The sequence below is a fragment of the Acomys russatus genome, chromosome 3 (assembly GCF_903995435.1).
Source record: "Acomys russatus chromosome 3, mAcoRus1.1, whole genome shotgun sequence".
Classification (NCBI taxonomy): Eukaryota; Metazoa; Chordata; class Mammalia; order Rodentia; family Muridae; genus Acomys; species Acomys russatus.
In genome coordinates, this window is record NC_067139.1 from 80,555,837 (window position 1) to 80,572,731 (window position 16,895).

Genomic DNA, 16,895 nt, shown 5'->3' on the forward strand with positions numbered 1-16,895 from the left:
TTCTTTTTTTTTGAGAGGAGGGTACATTTATAGACATGTTCCCCCACCTCTCTGTCTCTCTGACTGTAGCCTTGGTTGTCCTGGACTCACTTTGTAGTACAGGCTGGTCTCAAACTCACACAGACCCACTGTGCCCAGCTTACTATCAATTTTTAGTTCCTCCATATCTACAATGATTTTTTTTCTTTTTTTTTAATTAATTTATTCTTGTTACATCTCAATGTTTATCCGATTCCTTGTATCCTCCCCCCCCCCATTTTCCCATTATTCCCTTCCCTATGACTGTTCCTAAGGAAGATTACCTCCCCCTGTATATTCTCATAGGGTATCAAGTCTCTTCTTGGCAACCTGCTGTCCTTCCTCTGAGTGCCACCAGGTCTCCCCATCCAGGGGACATGGTCAACTGTGAGGCAACAGAGTACGTGAGAAAGTCATATCACACTCTCCACTCAACTGTGGAGAATATTCTGACCATTGGCTAGATCTGGGAAGGGGTTTAAAGTTTACCTCCTGTATTGTCCTTGGCTGGTGCCTTAGTTTGAGCGGGACCCCTAGGCCCAAATCTGCCTATCATGTTGTTCTACTTGTAGATTTCTAGGACCCTCTGGATCCTTCTACTTTGCTATTCTCCTATGCTTTTCTCATTTAGAGTCCCAATAGGATGCCCTCCCCCTCTGCCTCAGTTTCCTGGTAAGTGAAGGCTTTCGTGGGACATGCCACTTGGGCTACTATGCAGATATAAGTGAGTATATACCATTTAAGTCTTTCTGCTTCTGGGTGAACTCACTCATTATGATCATTTCTAGCTCAATTCATTTACGCACAAATTTCGGGAATTCCTTGTTTTTAATAGCTGAGTAGTATTCTATAGTGTATATGTACCATAATTTCTTTACCCACTCTTCTACTGAGGGACACTTAAGCTGTTTCCATGTTCTGGCTATTATGAATAAGGCTGCTATGAACATGGTTGAGCAAATTTTCTTGTTGTGTGCTGGAGCATCTTCTGGGTATATTCCAAGGAGTGGAATAGCTGGGTCTTGAGGAAGCCCTATTCCCATTTTTCTGAGATAGCACCAGATAGATTTCCAAAGTGGCTGTACTAGTTTGCATTCCCACCAGCAATGAAGGAGTGTTCCTCTCTCCCCACATCCTCGCCAGCATGTGGTGTCGCTTGAGTTTTTGATCTTAGCCATTCTGAGGGTGTAAGATGGAACTCAGAGTTGTTTTGATTTGCATTTCCCTGATGACTAAGGAGGTTGAGCATTTCTTTAAGTGTTTCTCAGCCATTTGATACTCCTCTGTTGAGATTTCTCTGTTTAGTTCCAAGCCCCATTTCTCAATTGGGTTATTCAGTTTGGTGCTGTTTAATTTCTTGAGTTCTTTATATATTTTGGATATTAGACCTTTGTCAGATGTAGGGTTGGTGAAGATTTTTTCCCAGTCTGTAGGCTGTCCCTATGTTCTCTTGACAGTGTCTCCTGCCTTACAGAAGCTTCTCAGCCTCATGAGATCCCATTTATTAATGGTTGACATTAAGGCCTGGGCCATTGGTGTTCTGTTCAGGAAGTTGTCTCCTGTGCCAATATGTTCCAGGCTCTTTCCCACTTTTTCCTCTAAGTGGCTTAGTGTTTCTGGTTTTATGTTGAGGTCTTTAATCCACTTGGATTTGAGTTTTGTGCAAGGTGACAAATATGGGTCCAGTTTTATTTTTTTACACATAGACCTCCAGTTAGACCAGCACCATTTGTTGAAGATGCTATCCTTTTTCCATTGAATGGATTTGGCTTCTTTGTCAAAAATCAAGTGACCATATGTGTGTGCATTCATATCTGGGTCTTCGATTCGATTCCACTGATCAACCAGCCTGTTGCTGTGCCAGTACCATGCTGTTTTAAGTACTATTGCTTTATAGTACAGTTTGAGATCAGGTATGGAGATTCCTCCGGAGCACCTTTTATTGTACAAGATTGTTTTAGCTATTCTGGGTTTTTTGTTTTTCCATATGAAGTTCAGAATTGAACTTTCAATGTCTTTAAAAAATTGTGTAGGTATTTTGGTAGGGATTGCTTTGAATCTGTAGATTGCTTTTGGTAGGATGGCCATTTTTACTATGTTAATTCTCCTGATCCATGAGCAAAGAAGATCATGCCATCTTCTCAGGTCATCTTCAATCTCTTTCTTCAGAGTTTTGAAATCTTTTTCATACAAGTCCTTCACTTGCTTAGTTAGGGTAACTCCCAGATATTTTATACTGCTTGTGGCTAATGTGAAGGGTGTGGTTTTCCTAATTTCTTCCTCTGCAAGCTTGTCATTTGTGTAGAGGAAGGCTACAGACTTTTTTGAGTTAATTTTGTATCCAGCCAATTTGCTGAAGGTGTTTATCAGCTGTAGGAGTTCTCTGGTGGAATTTTGAGGGTCACTTATGTACACTATCATATCATCTGCAAATAGGGATAATTTGACTTCATCCTTTCCCATTTGGATACCCTTGATCTCCTTTTGTTGTCTTATCGCTCTGGCTAGAACTTCGAGTACTCTATTGAAGAGATATGGAGAGAGTGGGCAGCCTTGCCTTGTTCCCGATTTTAGAGGAATTTCCTTGAGTATCTAACCATTTACTTTGATTTTGGCTATTGGTTTTGCTGTATATAGCCTTTATTATGTTGAGGAAAGTGCCTTGTATCCCTGATCTCTCTAAAACTTTAAACATGAATGGGTGTTGAATTTTATCAAATGCTTTCTCTGCATCCAAGGAGATGATCGTGTGGTTTTTTATTTTCAGTTTCTTTATATGGTGGATTACATTGATGGATTTCCGTATATTGAACCATCCCTGCATGCCTGGAATGAAGCCTACTTGGTCATGATGAATGATATCTTTGATGTGTTCCTGTATTCGTTTTGCAAGTATTTTATTTAGTATTTTTGCATCTATGTTCATAAGAGAAATTGGTCTGAAATTCTCTTTCTTTGTCGAGTCTTTGTGAGGTTTAGGTATCAATGAGACTATGGCCTCATAGAACGAATTTGGTAATTTTCCATCCATTTCTATCTTTTGGAGTAGCTTGAATAGTATCGGTATTAGCTTGCCTTTGAAGGTCTGGTAGAATTCTGCACTGAAACCATCTGGCCCTGGGCTTTTTTTGGTTGGGAGACCATCGATGATTGCTTCTATTTCTGTAGGGGAAATGGGACTATTTAGCTTGTTTATCTGTTTTTCATTCAACGTTGCCAAGTGAAATTGATCAAGAAAATCGTCCATTTCCCTTAGATTTTCAAATTTTGTGGCATATATGCCTTCAAAGTAGGATCTTATGATTCTTTGAATTTCTTCAGTGTCTGTTGTTATGTCTCCCTTTTCATTTCTGATTTTGTTGATTTCAATACTGTCTCTCTGCCTTTTAGTTAGTTTGGCTAATGGTCTGTCTATCTTGTTGATTTTCTCAAAGAACCAGCTTTTGGTTTTGTTGATTCTTTGGACTGTTTTCTTAGTTTCTAATTTGTTAATTTCAGCCCTGAATTTGATTATTTCCAGGCGTCTACTCTTCTTGGGTGTTTCTGCTTCTTTTTTTTCTAGGGCTTCCAGTTGTGTTGTTAAGATGCTTATGTGCGATGTTCCAATTTCTTTTAAAGGCACTTAGTGCTATGAATTTTCCTCTTAGCACTGCTTTCAATGTATCCCACAAATTTGGGTATGTTGTTTCTTCATTTTCATTGAATTTCAGAAACTCCTTGATTTCTTTCTTTATTTCTTCCCTGACCCAGGTGTCATTTAGCAGAGAGTTGTTTAGTTTCCACGAACGTGTAGGCTTTTTGTTATTTCTGTTGTTGTTGAATTGCAGCCAAGAGCATGGTGATCTGATAGGATACAAGGTATTATTTCAATCCTCTTGTATCTATTGAGGCTTGCTTTGTGACCTACGATGTGATCAATTTTGGAGAAGGTTCCATGGGTTGCAGAGAAGAAGGTGTATTCTTTCTTGTTTGGGTGAAAGGTTCTATAGATATCTCTTAGATCCATTTGACCATGGCATTGGTTAATGATGTTATTTCTCGGCTTAGTTTCTGTTTCAATGACTTATCCTTCAGTGAGAGTGGGGTGTTGAAGTCTCCCACTATTATTGTGTGGGGATCGATGTGTGGTTTAAGCTTTTTTAGGAGATCTTTTACAAATGTGGGTGCCCTTGTATTGGGAGCATAGATGTTCAGAATTGTGATGTCATCTTGGTTGACTTTACCTTTGATGACTATGAAGTGTCCTTCCTCATACCTTTTGATTAATTTTGGTTGAAAGTCTATTTTGTTCGATACTAAAATGGCTACGCCTGCTTGCTTCTTGTGACCATTTGCTTGCAATATTTTTTCCAACCTTTTACCCTGAGGTGATGCCTTTCATTATGGGTGAGATGTGTTTCTTGAATGCAGAAGAATGTTGGATCTTGTTTATGTACCCATTCAGTTAGTCTGTGTCTTTTTATTGGAGAATTGAGGCCATTGATGTTGAGAGATATTAATGAGCAGTGACTGTTAAGAGTCTTAATTTTGATGTTGTTTCCAGTCGAGCGTTTGTGTAGTTGTGTATTTGCCATGGGATAGTTATCTATTTCCTGGGTAGTTTTGGTTGTAGCTTGACCCTTTGCGATGGAGTTTTCCTTCTAGTACCTTCTGTAAAGCTGGATTTGTGGATAGGTACTGTTTGAATTTGTTTTTGTCATGGAATATTTTGTTTTCTCCATCAATGGTTATTGATAATTTTGTTGGGTAAAGTAGTCTGGCCTGGCATCTGTGGTCTCTTAGGGTTTGCAGGATCTCTGTCAGGCCCTTCTGGCTTTTATGGTCTCTGCTGAGAAATCAGGTGTAATTCTGATATGTTTACCATTAAATGTTATTTGGCCTTTTCCCTTGCAGCTTTTAATATTTTTTCCTTGTTCTGCATGTTTTGTGTTTTGATTATTATGTGGCGGGCAGTTTTTCTTTTCTGGTCAATTCTATTTGGTGTTCTGTAGGCCTCTTGTATGTTTATAGGCATTTCTTTCTTTAGATTGGGGAAATTTTCTTCTATGATTTTGTTGAGAATAGTTTCTGGGCCCTGGAGTCTGATGTCTTCTCTTTCTTCAATGCCTATTATCTTCAAATTTCTTCTTTTCATGGTGACCTTAATTTCTTGGATTTTTTGTGTTTTGTTTCAGGAGTTTTCCAGATTTGGCATTTTCTTTAATGGTTGCTTCAAGATCTGTGATTGTATCTTCTAGACCTGAGATTCGTTCTTCCATCTCTTGGATTCTGTTAGAAAAGCTCACCTTTGTGTTGCTCGCCTTCTTCTCTGAGGTCTCACGTTCTCGTTTTTCTTCTGTCTGTGTGTTTATCATTGAATCCATTTTCATTTTCAGATCTTGAACTGATTTTTTTATTTCTTTCATCTGGTTTTTTGTATATTTCTGAGTTTCTTCCATTGCCTCTTTATAGGTCTTCAGAGCTTGAACCATTTTATTTATTTCTTTCATCTGGTTGTTTGCATTTTCCTGCAATTTTTCCAGTTCCACTCTATGTGCTTCTTTTATGTCTCTCACCTGTTTGTCTGCGTCTTCCTGCATTTGATTGTGAATTTTACTTGTTTCCTCCATTATCATCCTCATTACTAAAGATTTGAGGTCATTTTCTTGTATTTCCGTTGTATTTGAGTTCTCTGTGTGGTTTTCTTTGGGATAGCTGGAAACTGGAGACGCCATGTTGTTTTGGGGTTTTTTGCGTATGCTTTTTCGCTGTCCTTTAGACATCTTGCCGTCTTTGTTTTTGTTGGGTAGCTTCCAGAGTTGGATGGAGGGAGTCTGACGATAGATTCACTTGTTTTCTCACGATTTCCCTAGGCTGGAAGCTCAAAGCTTCACTGGTATGGATGTTAGGAGGTTAGCCCTGTTGTTCTGGTCTCTCATAGCCAGTGATATTCAGCCCCCCTGTGCTGTGGATCCTGCAATTGTTCTGGGTCTCTGAATGAGCGTTGGGTCAGGCCAAGGTATCCACAGCCTTCTGTGTTCCCTGCCAAGTCAGCCAGGAACAACTGGGCCCAAACCACGGGCTGAACTCAGCTAGATTCTCAGGGCCTGAACCGTCTGCCAAGCTCAGCTAGGGATTCTGGGCCCAAAATGCACACAGGGTCCAGCCAGAATTTTTGGGCTGGGACTACGCACCAAGCTCCACTAGGGCCTTTTGGCCCAAAGTGCGTGCTGTGGTCAGTTATTGACTCAGGGCCCCGAACTGTCCACCAATCTCAGCCAGGAATTCTGGATTCAAACTGCACACTATGTCCAACCAGAAGTCTTAGAGCTGGTGGAACCGAGCGCTCTGTCCAGCCTGTGCCACAACAGGAGAACTGCGGCTGCTCTGAGTTAGCGCCAGTGGTGGAACCAAGTGCTCCACCCAGACTGTGTCACCACAGGGGAGCTGCCGCTGAGCTGCGGTGGTGCCTAGAACAGAACTGAGTGCTCCACCAAGCCTGCACCACAGCAGGAGAACTGCGGCTGCTCTGAGTTAGCGCCAGTGGTGGAACCAAGTGCTCCGCCCAGACTGTGTCACCACAGGGGAGCTGCCGCTGAGCTGAGGTGCTGCCTAGTGTGGAGCTGTGCGCTCCACTAAGCCTGTGCCACAGCAGGGGAGCTGTGGCCACGCTGAGTTAGTGCCTCCGGCAGAATTGCTTTCTGGGCTGGGCCAGTACCCGGGACTCTGGGGCCGAACTATCCACCGAGTCCAGTCTGGGTCCGAAGGCTCCATGCGACCCAAATCCTGCCCCAAGTCCCCTTTCCCTCAGCAACTCCCACCACACCACCACTCCCAGCCACCACACCAATCGCCTCTACTCGAAGGCTATGAGCTGCAAACCTCCACCACCGCCGCTGGTGCTGCTGGTGCTGCTGCCTCTGCCGCTGCCACTCCAATCAGAGAAAATCCACCCTCCTCCTGTGTGCAGGGGCACGCAGATCCTCCGCACCCTGGTCCCTCCGAATCGTGGAGCACTCCCGCTGCCTTGATGTTCGGACCTCCGTGTTCCTGGCTCAGAAATCTGTGCAATTCCCTGAATTGTTCACTGGAGCCCCAAACGCGGTCCACTCTCCTCGCCGCCATCTTGGATCTCCCTCTACAATGATTTAAAACCACATTCCAAGCCAGACACAGTGACCCACATTTATAATCCCAGCACTCAAGGAGTCAGAGGCAGGTGCATTTCTGTGAGTTCAAGGACAACCTGGACTACAGAGCAAGTCCAATACACCCAAGGCTACACAAGAGAACCCCTGTCTCAAAAAAAACAGAAAAAATAAAAATAAAGACATTTCAAAAATAAATTTCAGATGTTCATGAAATTAGATAAACCACTTGCAATTTTAGTAAATATGCACAAAATAAAAATAAGTATTTGATTTATAATGTAAGAAACATTAGTTTTATGACATGACTAAACATACCTCTAAATGTTCTATTTTCTCATATTTTGAAATATGCCACTGATAAACTTATCTTTGTGTATAAATAGTGGAAGTATCAATCCTTGCTTAACCAGTCCCCGATTTTGTTCATAATATATATCATATTTTATAAGATGCTCTAGTCAAAAGAGAGAACCCACAATTGCTAATCAAACCAGGACTATTTAATATAAAGTAAGAATAACATAGTAACTATTAACTGATAGAATATATAAAAAACATAGAAAGATCATCCAGTGCTGTGGGAGAGGCCTAAGGAAAGAACAATCCTGGTAAGATGAAGTCCTGAGCAAGGGTGAGATTCTGTATGAATGTGAACAATGTAGTAAAATAATTATCTTGGTTAGTCTTGGCAGGGATTAGTACAAAAAAGTTTAAGTACTTCGCTAAAATATTATAGCAATAGTTGAGAATTAAAAAAATGTTCTCAGCCAGGCATGATGACACACACCTTTAATCCTAGCAGTCAGGAGGCAGAGGCAGATGGACCTCTGAGTTCAAGGCCAGCCTGGTATAGAAGTAAGTTCCAGGATAGCCACAGCTACACAGAAAAACCCTGTCTCAAATAGGACAAAACAAAAGTTCTTCAATTACATAAAATGATGTTTCGGGCATTTTAGACATTGTTTAGGAGAAATTACTTGAAATGTATGTAGCATTCAATTTTCCATGCAATACGATACATGCATACATACATACATACATACATACATACATACATACATGATTTTTGCAAATAAGTAAGAAACTTCAAATACAACTTGTTTGACTGCAAGTAATATAAGAACATGTAAAAAAATTGTAAGGATTGAAGAAATTTAGAGTACTCTAACCCATTTTTTTTTTCTTATTTTCCAATTCTAACTACAGGAGTACTAACCCCTTTAATTAGTACCTATTGGTCTTGGAAAATGCTAACTGTAGTTTCAAGGATGAAAAATTAAACAACAAAGAAAATCATTATTAGTTTTATTCTATGCACAAAAGAAAGACTAGTGCTCATGGTAGTCTATTTGTCATTTATGATTTAAAAGATTTGGGAAATTAAATATAAAAATGACTTAAATCAACATTGATAAATCCTATGATTATTTCTGAAGCCTTGGAAAGAAATTTTCTGTGTGGTCTGAAGCACCAAATTGATACATGTTTAGCATTAGCCTTTTTGCTAATTTTTAAATTCTCCCTAAGAAATTATATTTAGTCCAGATGTAGAGTTGTAAATCTATTTGTTTCAAGACTTAAAAGTAGATATGCAAATTGCAATCTAGATTCTCCACAGTTTCCTGTCACTTATAATTTAAAATGCAAACAGAATCTAACTTATTAAAGAGCCCAGTACAAGAAAAATTGAAATATAAGCTTTGGATTGTGTAACATCCCATATACCAAGGTGTGATTACAGGAAAATTGTTTGGTTTAGGATTAATTCTTATTCTGGGAGCATTTCCCTTATCATAAACTTATCACAAACCAGTAGATTGATTAACCACTAAATTTTAGAAAATTAAGCCTTAGAGTCTTAAATATACTGTATGTTCAAAAACAGAAAAACTTCTCTAAAAAAACTAATAAGATAAAAATTTCTAAATTTATCCCCTACAAAGAAGTGGGCCTTTATTAACTTTTTGCATAATATTCACAATTACCTATTACCAAACCAATGTATGTATAACACTCTGGAAATTTCCTTATTTCTTCCATTATTAATCAAATGTACATTACCATTTTCTTTGGAGGGGACACTTAACTTTTGCTTAGGTAACAACTAGGAAACTCATGCTAATAGTCATAAATCTTTTCTGTTATCTTTCTTATTTACGCCACTGTTTAGGTTTGAAACTATATAAAGGTAGACATGTGATTTGAATAATTTGAGTTTTATTTCAATAAAGGGAAATCCTTGCTACTAACTGTATTTCAGAAATTTTAGGTGGTCTGAGGTAATGTGCTGCAATTTTTCCCATGACAGCTTTCATATCTCTATTTCTTAGTGTATAAATAATGGGATTTAGGATGGGAGTGAAAACTGTATAAAATATAGCAAGAATTTTATCCACAGGATAGGTAGTAAAAGGCCACACATAGATGAAGATACAAGGTCCAAAGAATAATACTACTACCATGATGTGAGCAGCCAGTGTAGAAAATGCCTTGGCCATGGCAGCAGAAGACTTGAACCAAACTGTGACAAGAATTATGACATAGGAGCTCACCAAGAGAGAGAACGTGCTTAAGGAGAGAATTCCACTGTTTACCACAATCAGTATTTCAGTAATGTAGGAGTCAATACAGGCCAATTTGACCACTCGAGGAAGGTCACAAAAAAAGCTGTCTACTTCATTGGGTCCACAAAATGCAAGGTTCACAGTAAATGATAACTGGCTCAATGTGTGGACCAAGCCCACAGCCCAGGAGATTACCACGAAGACAACACATGTATTTTGGTTCATGATGATCATATAATGTAGAGGTTTACATATGGCCACATATCTGTCGTAGGCCATGGAGACCAGGATCACCATCTCCCCTCCTGTAAAGAGGTGAATGAAAAAAATTTGTGCTATGCAGCCATTGAAGGATATAGTCTTGTGATCACTGAGAAAGTCTGCAATCATTTTAGGGGTGGCAAAGGAAGCCTGACAAATGTCAAAAAAAGAAAGGTTGCCCAGGAGGAAATACATGGGGGAGTGCAGGCTGCTGTCAGAAATCACTGCTATGATGACAAGAAGGTTTCCTAATATGATGACAATGTACAATGCAGAGAAGGAAAAAAAGAAGAAAAACTGAAGTTCCAGAGAACTGGACAGTCCAAGCAAAACAAACTCAGACACCACTGAATAATTGGTCCTATCCATGAATTCAGGTTACAGACTTGCACCAAAGCAACCTAAAAGAAGAGGAAATAAAGAGAGATTAGAACTCTAAATATAATATTTTAATGCAAAGGGCTGTGAGATTTCTAGCATAAATCATACATACTAAATACCAAATTTAAATATCAAACATTTAAAGAACCATGTCAACAAATCTAAGCAAAGGAGCTTATGAGAGTGTCTAAATAATGCTTAAAATTTTTATCAAGAAAGGAGAGATGAGCATAACATCCGACACATAATAAAGGCACTATTGACAATTAATTGCTATGAGGGAAGGATGAGGTCAGCTTTCCTTAACTTTGTAGCCTCCAGTAAGCGCATCATGCTCCAATGGAAGGACACATATTCAGGAATATGTGGATGGTGTGAATTGGATTTGATGGGTTGAAGAGAAAAGAGCACAAGGTAGAAGTGGGTAGGGAAGGAGAGTAGATCTGGAAGGACTTGGGGGAGGAAGTGAATATGATAAAAAAAAATACATTGTTCAAAATTCTTTTTTTTTCATTTTTTTTTATTAATTTATTCTTGTTACATCACAATGGTTATCCCATTCTTCCCTCCCTCCCATTTTCCCCTTATTCCCCTCCCCTATGACTGTTCCTTAGGGGGATTTCCTCCCCCTGTATATGCTCATAGGGTATCAAGTCTCTTCTTGGTAACCCGCTATCCTTCCTCTGAGTGCCACCAGGTCTCCCCCTCCAGGGAACATGGTCAAATGTGAGGCACCAGAGTATGTGAGAAAGTCATATCCCACTCTCCACTCAACTGTGGAGAATGTTCTGATGAACTAATAAAACCTACAAGTAGAACATTATGATAGGCAGATTTGGGCCCAGGGGTCCCGCTCAAACTAAGGCACCAGCCAAGGACAATACAGGCAGTAAACTTCAAACCCCTACCCAGATCTAGCCAATGGTCAGAACATTCTCCACAGTGGAGTGGAGAGTGTGATATGACTTTCTCACGTACTCTGGTGCCTCACATTTGACCATGACCCCTGGAGGGGGAGACCTGGTGGCACTCAGAGGAAGGACAGCGGGTTACCAAGAAGAGACTTGATACCCTATGAGCATATACAGGGGGAGGTAATCCCCCTCAGGAACAGTCATAGGGGAGGGGAATAAGGGGAAAGGGGGAGGGAGGGAAGAATGGGAGGACACAAGGGACAGGATAACCATTGATATGTAACAAGAATAAATTAATAATAAAAAATTTTTAAAAACTTTCATCAACATCAGTAGAAACTTTGATATTCTGAACAGGTTCATCAGTTACATACAAATAAACAGTTCATTCACAGGCCGACCCATGATAACAAGACCGGAGAACTACAAGACTGAAAGACCAGAAGGTGGGAGGAATGGTTTACAACCCAAAGACATTTTCTAGAATGAGAAAGAAAACATGTATCTATGGTCAGGTTCTACCACTAATTTTACTAAAGTCTTGAGTGTACCTTTGATTTAACTCTCTAAAGGGTATACGGAACTTTATAGTAATTTCGTTATGTAAAGTAATGCTGGTTAATTTAAGCTAATATTTTTCTTTCATTAACTCTTTATGTTAAAAAATATGTGTGCCTACTTTACAGAAAGTAGCATAGTTTAAGTATGATAATGCATGGCATTCTACTATAAGAATGATTGTATTATAATAGTCTTCTTAGTACATTAAAAATTCTATAACAGGAGATATAAGAAAAATGTCCAACTGTTGTGCCAAGAGTTTTATACATGCTAGATGATTCCTAATAAGAAGACATGCTTAATACCAATTTTCCTGGCCTATTCTTTCAACATATTTGTCAATTACTAACTTCAAATGGCTCATAAATGACATTATTACTTAGTTTATCCAAATGTGTTTTTACTTGATTATTCATGAATACTTCCCACATTTCCATTTTATTTACCTATAAAGTTTATCTTTGCTCACTGACTAGTGGTTCCTGTAAGTGTTAGTTTTGGTGTGTGCAAGCGTGTGTGTGTGTGTGTGTGTGTGTGTGTGTGTGTGTGTGTGTGTGTGTGTGTGTGTGTGTGTTTCTCACTGCCCTATAACTCACCGAGTAGGCTATACTGGTTGATCATGAAGCCTCAGAGATCCATCTTGTTCTGCCTCCCTATCACTGGAATTAAAGTGTGAAACACCATACTGACTTTTTTTTTTTTTCATTTTTTGAATTTTGATTCTTAAGATCAAACTAAGGACTTTGTACTTGCTCCTCCATGAATTATTCAATCTATGTCTTTGCAAGCACCAAAAGGATAGCTGAACTATTTCAGAATTGTTTTTCATAGAGAATGTAAAAACTTCCTGTATTCCTAAAAAATACCTTGACTACAATCAGAATAATCTTTCAACCCATTCAGAGTTCCCTTACTTGTCTCATAGGGTTGGCACTACAAACATTTGGGATTGAGTGATTCTCTGTTACAGACAGTGATGCTGAGACAGAGCAGAATTCTGAAGCATCCTTGACATTATGCAGAAATGTGTCAATCACACTTATTTTCCAGTTGTCACAACCAAAAATGTCTTCATACATTGCAAATATCCACTTGGACAAGAAAAGGATCTAAGACAAAAATAAAAGAGTTAAACCATCTTTAGCTTATATTTCTAGTTTCTTTTTATATCTACCAACAAACCATTCAGTCTGACTGATAAGAAACACAAGTAAAAATTATTTAAAATTATAAAAATTTAAAGTAATCCTTCCTTAAATGTTTCAAATATGTTTCACTGAGTTTTTTCTAATACTCCCACCCCCTTTTTAAAGTAACTTACTTGGGTGCATGTCTGCTTCCTATCCAATTAATTTTTAAGTTTCTTGGATTTTTGACATCCAGCTATGCCATAGTGAGAGAAGTGACTTCATCATGTACCATCAAAGACCTAGTGATTACAACAGATGTGTGAGAACTGTCAGTGAAACCTTGCTTGACTTCCTTTCAGGATGTTTCCTATCAGCTTCCTGCATTCGGGGAACTGTCCTATAGTAGATGGCCACCGAGTTTCCAGCCCCTCGGCTCTCCTTCAGGAGCTGTTCTCTGTATATTTCTTGCATTTTCATTTTTGCCCTGCTTGTGCTATTATTTTTTTCCCTTTGGTTCTTTTTCCTCTCTTCTCTTACATTGGCATTCCATTGGCGTTTGTTTCTGTGCCATCAAATTTCATTGCATCCTCTACCTTTGCAACATATCCCAGTATTTCAAACATGGTCCTGAACTTTTTGCGTATGTAAATGTTAAATAGCCACCCAAGATTTGAATTCACTACTTCTCTTGTCAATTCACCCTCTCCCAAAAAATATTAATAATCATTTAAATTCAATAATAAACCTTCTCTTCCTAATAGTGTTCCATCATGACTTAAATTGTAAAAGGAAAAGTAAAGACCTGATTTCCTTAGAATGACAGTTATGAACATATGCATAGCTTGACCAGACTATTTATCATTAATTGAGCTTCAAAAAGTTTTGTTCATTTTTTATATATCGGTTCCTCTAAAATAATTTCCAGAAGCAAAGTGACAATATCTTTTTCTTGATATGACTACAGGATATTTCTTGCCACACGTTTTGTATTTACTCAAAGGTAAAGGAGTTTACTGCTCATGTAATTTTCCATAAAGTTAAGAGTCTCTTCAGCTTTTGTATTTATATATGCAGCCTTTAGGACTAGATATAGAGATATACTTGAACTAAAGTTTTCATAAATTAATTTTAGTATCCAATTGAATATATTCACTTCATCTTTTCTATCTTCTAATGTTCAATTTTTTATACTCTCATTTTCTGTGCACAAAATATTATATAGTATATGTTCTGGAAATTCAAGCAGGCAATTCATGCTCTGCATAAGCTTTACTCTTATATGCATCAGGAGTAGTTTATTATTTGAGGATAAATGTCACAGTAAAATGACTGACACATGACAATAACCAACTAAAAATGGTAAGAGAATAAAATAATTACAATGAATTATAAAGCAGAGGAAACGGTTTGTTGTAACAGAAGCAAACCATATTTTGGTAACAAAGTTTTTAATGTGTGATAAAATAATTAAATATAATTTTAAAAATAAATTTCACTCCACTTCTACAGAGCAAAACAAATAATTTTATCTAATTAATGCACAAAGTCAAACAAAACTACTATAACTACAAAAGTGCCTATTACCAAACTTGATGTTTGTCATTCCAACATTCCAATGACTCTCTCTCTCTCTCTCTCTCTCTCTCTCTCTCTCTCTCTCTCTCTCTCTCTCTTCCTCCCTCCCTTTCTCCTCTCTCTTTCTCCTTTCCCCTTTCTCTTCTCACTTTTGACTCAAATGCTTGCTTACTTTGTTTATTTAGGTGACAGAATCAGTTTCAAAAAGCAGTCATAGTTTTTCCTACTTTCCCCACTAACTTTACATAAGATCTCACAGATCATCCAAAGAATGCTAAAATGCAGACATGAGCATCTTCACATTAGCTTATTCCTTTTTGATTATATTTTCCTCTTTTTTAAATCCTCTTAAGGTACATTTTAATAATGCACTATGTAATTGGACACACTTTAAGCATATTTTTGTCAAGAATATCTTACCTGTTGTAACACACATCAGAGAGGCAAAGCGTATTCTTCATTTTTTAAAATATGTGAGTTTAATTTCTTTCAATTAATGATATTTATAGGCACCCATTTCTTTTATAAAAGTGGAAAAGTGCATAAATTTAGTTAAGTGACCACTTGAGGCTTACAAGAATGGATAGCCAAGGCTGACCTTCCAATGGGGGTTATTACTACTTTTCCACAACACATTCTCATTGCAACAAAGTAAATTACATCCGTCATTGCTGGCAATTAAATGAGCACTGGAGCATAAGACAAAAGTGGATGTTCTTTCAGCTGTGGGGCAAATGTATGGAGTAAAGTGACTTTTGTGAACTCTATGCAATTGGAATTATTATTTAAGGTGAACTATGTAGAAAAGTGCATTCTTTATTCTACATGAAAATAACATTTCCTTGAAGATAGAAAAATATATTGTGTTCTTGATACTTCTTCAGCATGTGGAGACATAAAAGAAAGATTAAGTGGTTAGAACATAGAGAACGTGGTCTTTTATTTTAAATTCTAGCAATAAGAATTGCCAATTGAGAAAATTACTTTAGCTCTCAAATCTTGTATGAGATTATTTTTCCTGTTTTAAAGTGCTGGAAATTAAGATGAATATAAAATGAAAATTTATATGCAATGTTAATTTAGTTATTTTTATATTATTTTATTCTTATTATATAAAATGATTTAAACAGATATATTGTGTAATGTCTCCATAAAATTTTATATCCTTTTGTAATGTTAGATTTTATTTTTAGACTTTTTTTTTACTTAAAATAGTCTTTTCATAGAATATATTCTGATTATTGTTTTCATTCCCCCAACTCTTTCTATATCTTCTCCTTGTGCCTACCAAGTCCAAACTCTTATTTTCCTTTCTCATCAGGATATAAATGGGAATATAAATAATAATAATTAATTAATTATAAAATAAAAATTTTAAATCAAAATAGGACAAAACAATAAAATGACCCCTTAGCAACACTGTATGAGTTGATGATAGATCAGTGTCTTGCTTGGCCATCATCAGAGAAGCTTCTTCCTGCAATAGACATGAACAAATACAGAGAGCTACAATTGGACAAACGTGAACAGAGTGAAAGACATTGGAATATCCTTCTAAATGGATGTGTCCATCAAGTCCCTCCCCTCAGGGCTCAGGCCACTATGGGAAAGAAAAAATGATAAGATAAAAATAAGCAAGCAAAAACAAAAGCACAAGAAACACGTGCAGATGTTGAGACACACACACTTGTACACACAGAAAACTCATTAAAATACAAAGTCAGAAGTCATAGATTAAAAAGCAAAAATACAGGGTCTGGAGAGATGACTTAGAGGTTAAGAGCACTGACTGCTCTTCCAAGGTCCTGAGTTCAATTCCCAGCAACAACATGGTGGCTCACAACCATCTATAATGTGATCTAATGTGCACTGTATACATAATAAATAAATGTCTTTTTTTTTTTAAGCAAAAATACACAAAGCACTATGTAACAGAAACAAAGATTCAAAAACCTTTAATACGACCATCGAGTTCATTCTGTGTTGCCATCGACTGCTGGACAAAGGATCTGCTTTTAAGTATGGTTTATATACCAAGTAATCCCCTGAAGAAAACTAATTTTTCCACTGAGAGTGCTTATCAGTTGAAGATAACTTCTGGGCTAGGGATAGAGGCTCTTTCCACCTTCTCTCTCAACACAGAACCCCATCTGGTTCAGCTCTGTATAGGCCTTGTGCATGCTGACATCATCTCTATGAAATCATATGTGCATCAGTCCTGTTGTGTCAAGAAGGCCTTGTGTACTTGGTATAGTCCATCCCCACTGGCTCTTATAATTTTATCATTTCTTTTTTCCCATAGTGCCCTGAGGTCTGAGGGTAGGGATTTGATGGAGACATCCCATTTAGAACAATATTCCA

At 37.8% G+C, this 16,895-nt stretch overlaps 1 protein-coding gene across 1 annotated transcript; it reads right to left on the reverse strand.

Moving 5' to 3' along the window:
- Window positions 1-9,370: 9,370 nt before the first annotated feature.
- Window positions 9,371-10,342, reverse strand: LOC127186739 (olfactory receptor 4K5-like). The gene has a single exon (XM_051142977.1). The coding sequence runs from the start codon at window positions 10,340-10,342 to the stop codon at window positions 9,371-9,373; it is 972 nt and encodes a 323-aa protein (XP_050998934.1).
- Between the last annotated feature and the right edge of the window lie 6,553 nt (window positions 10,343-16,895).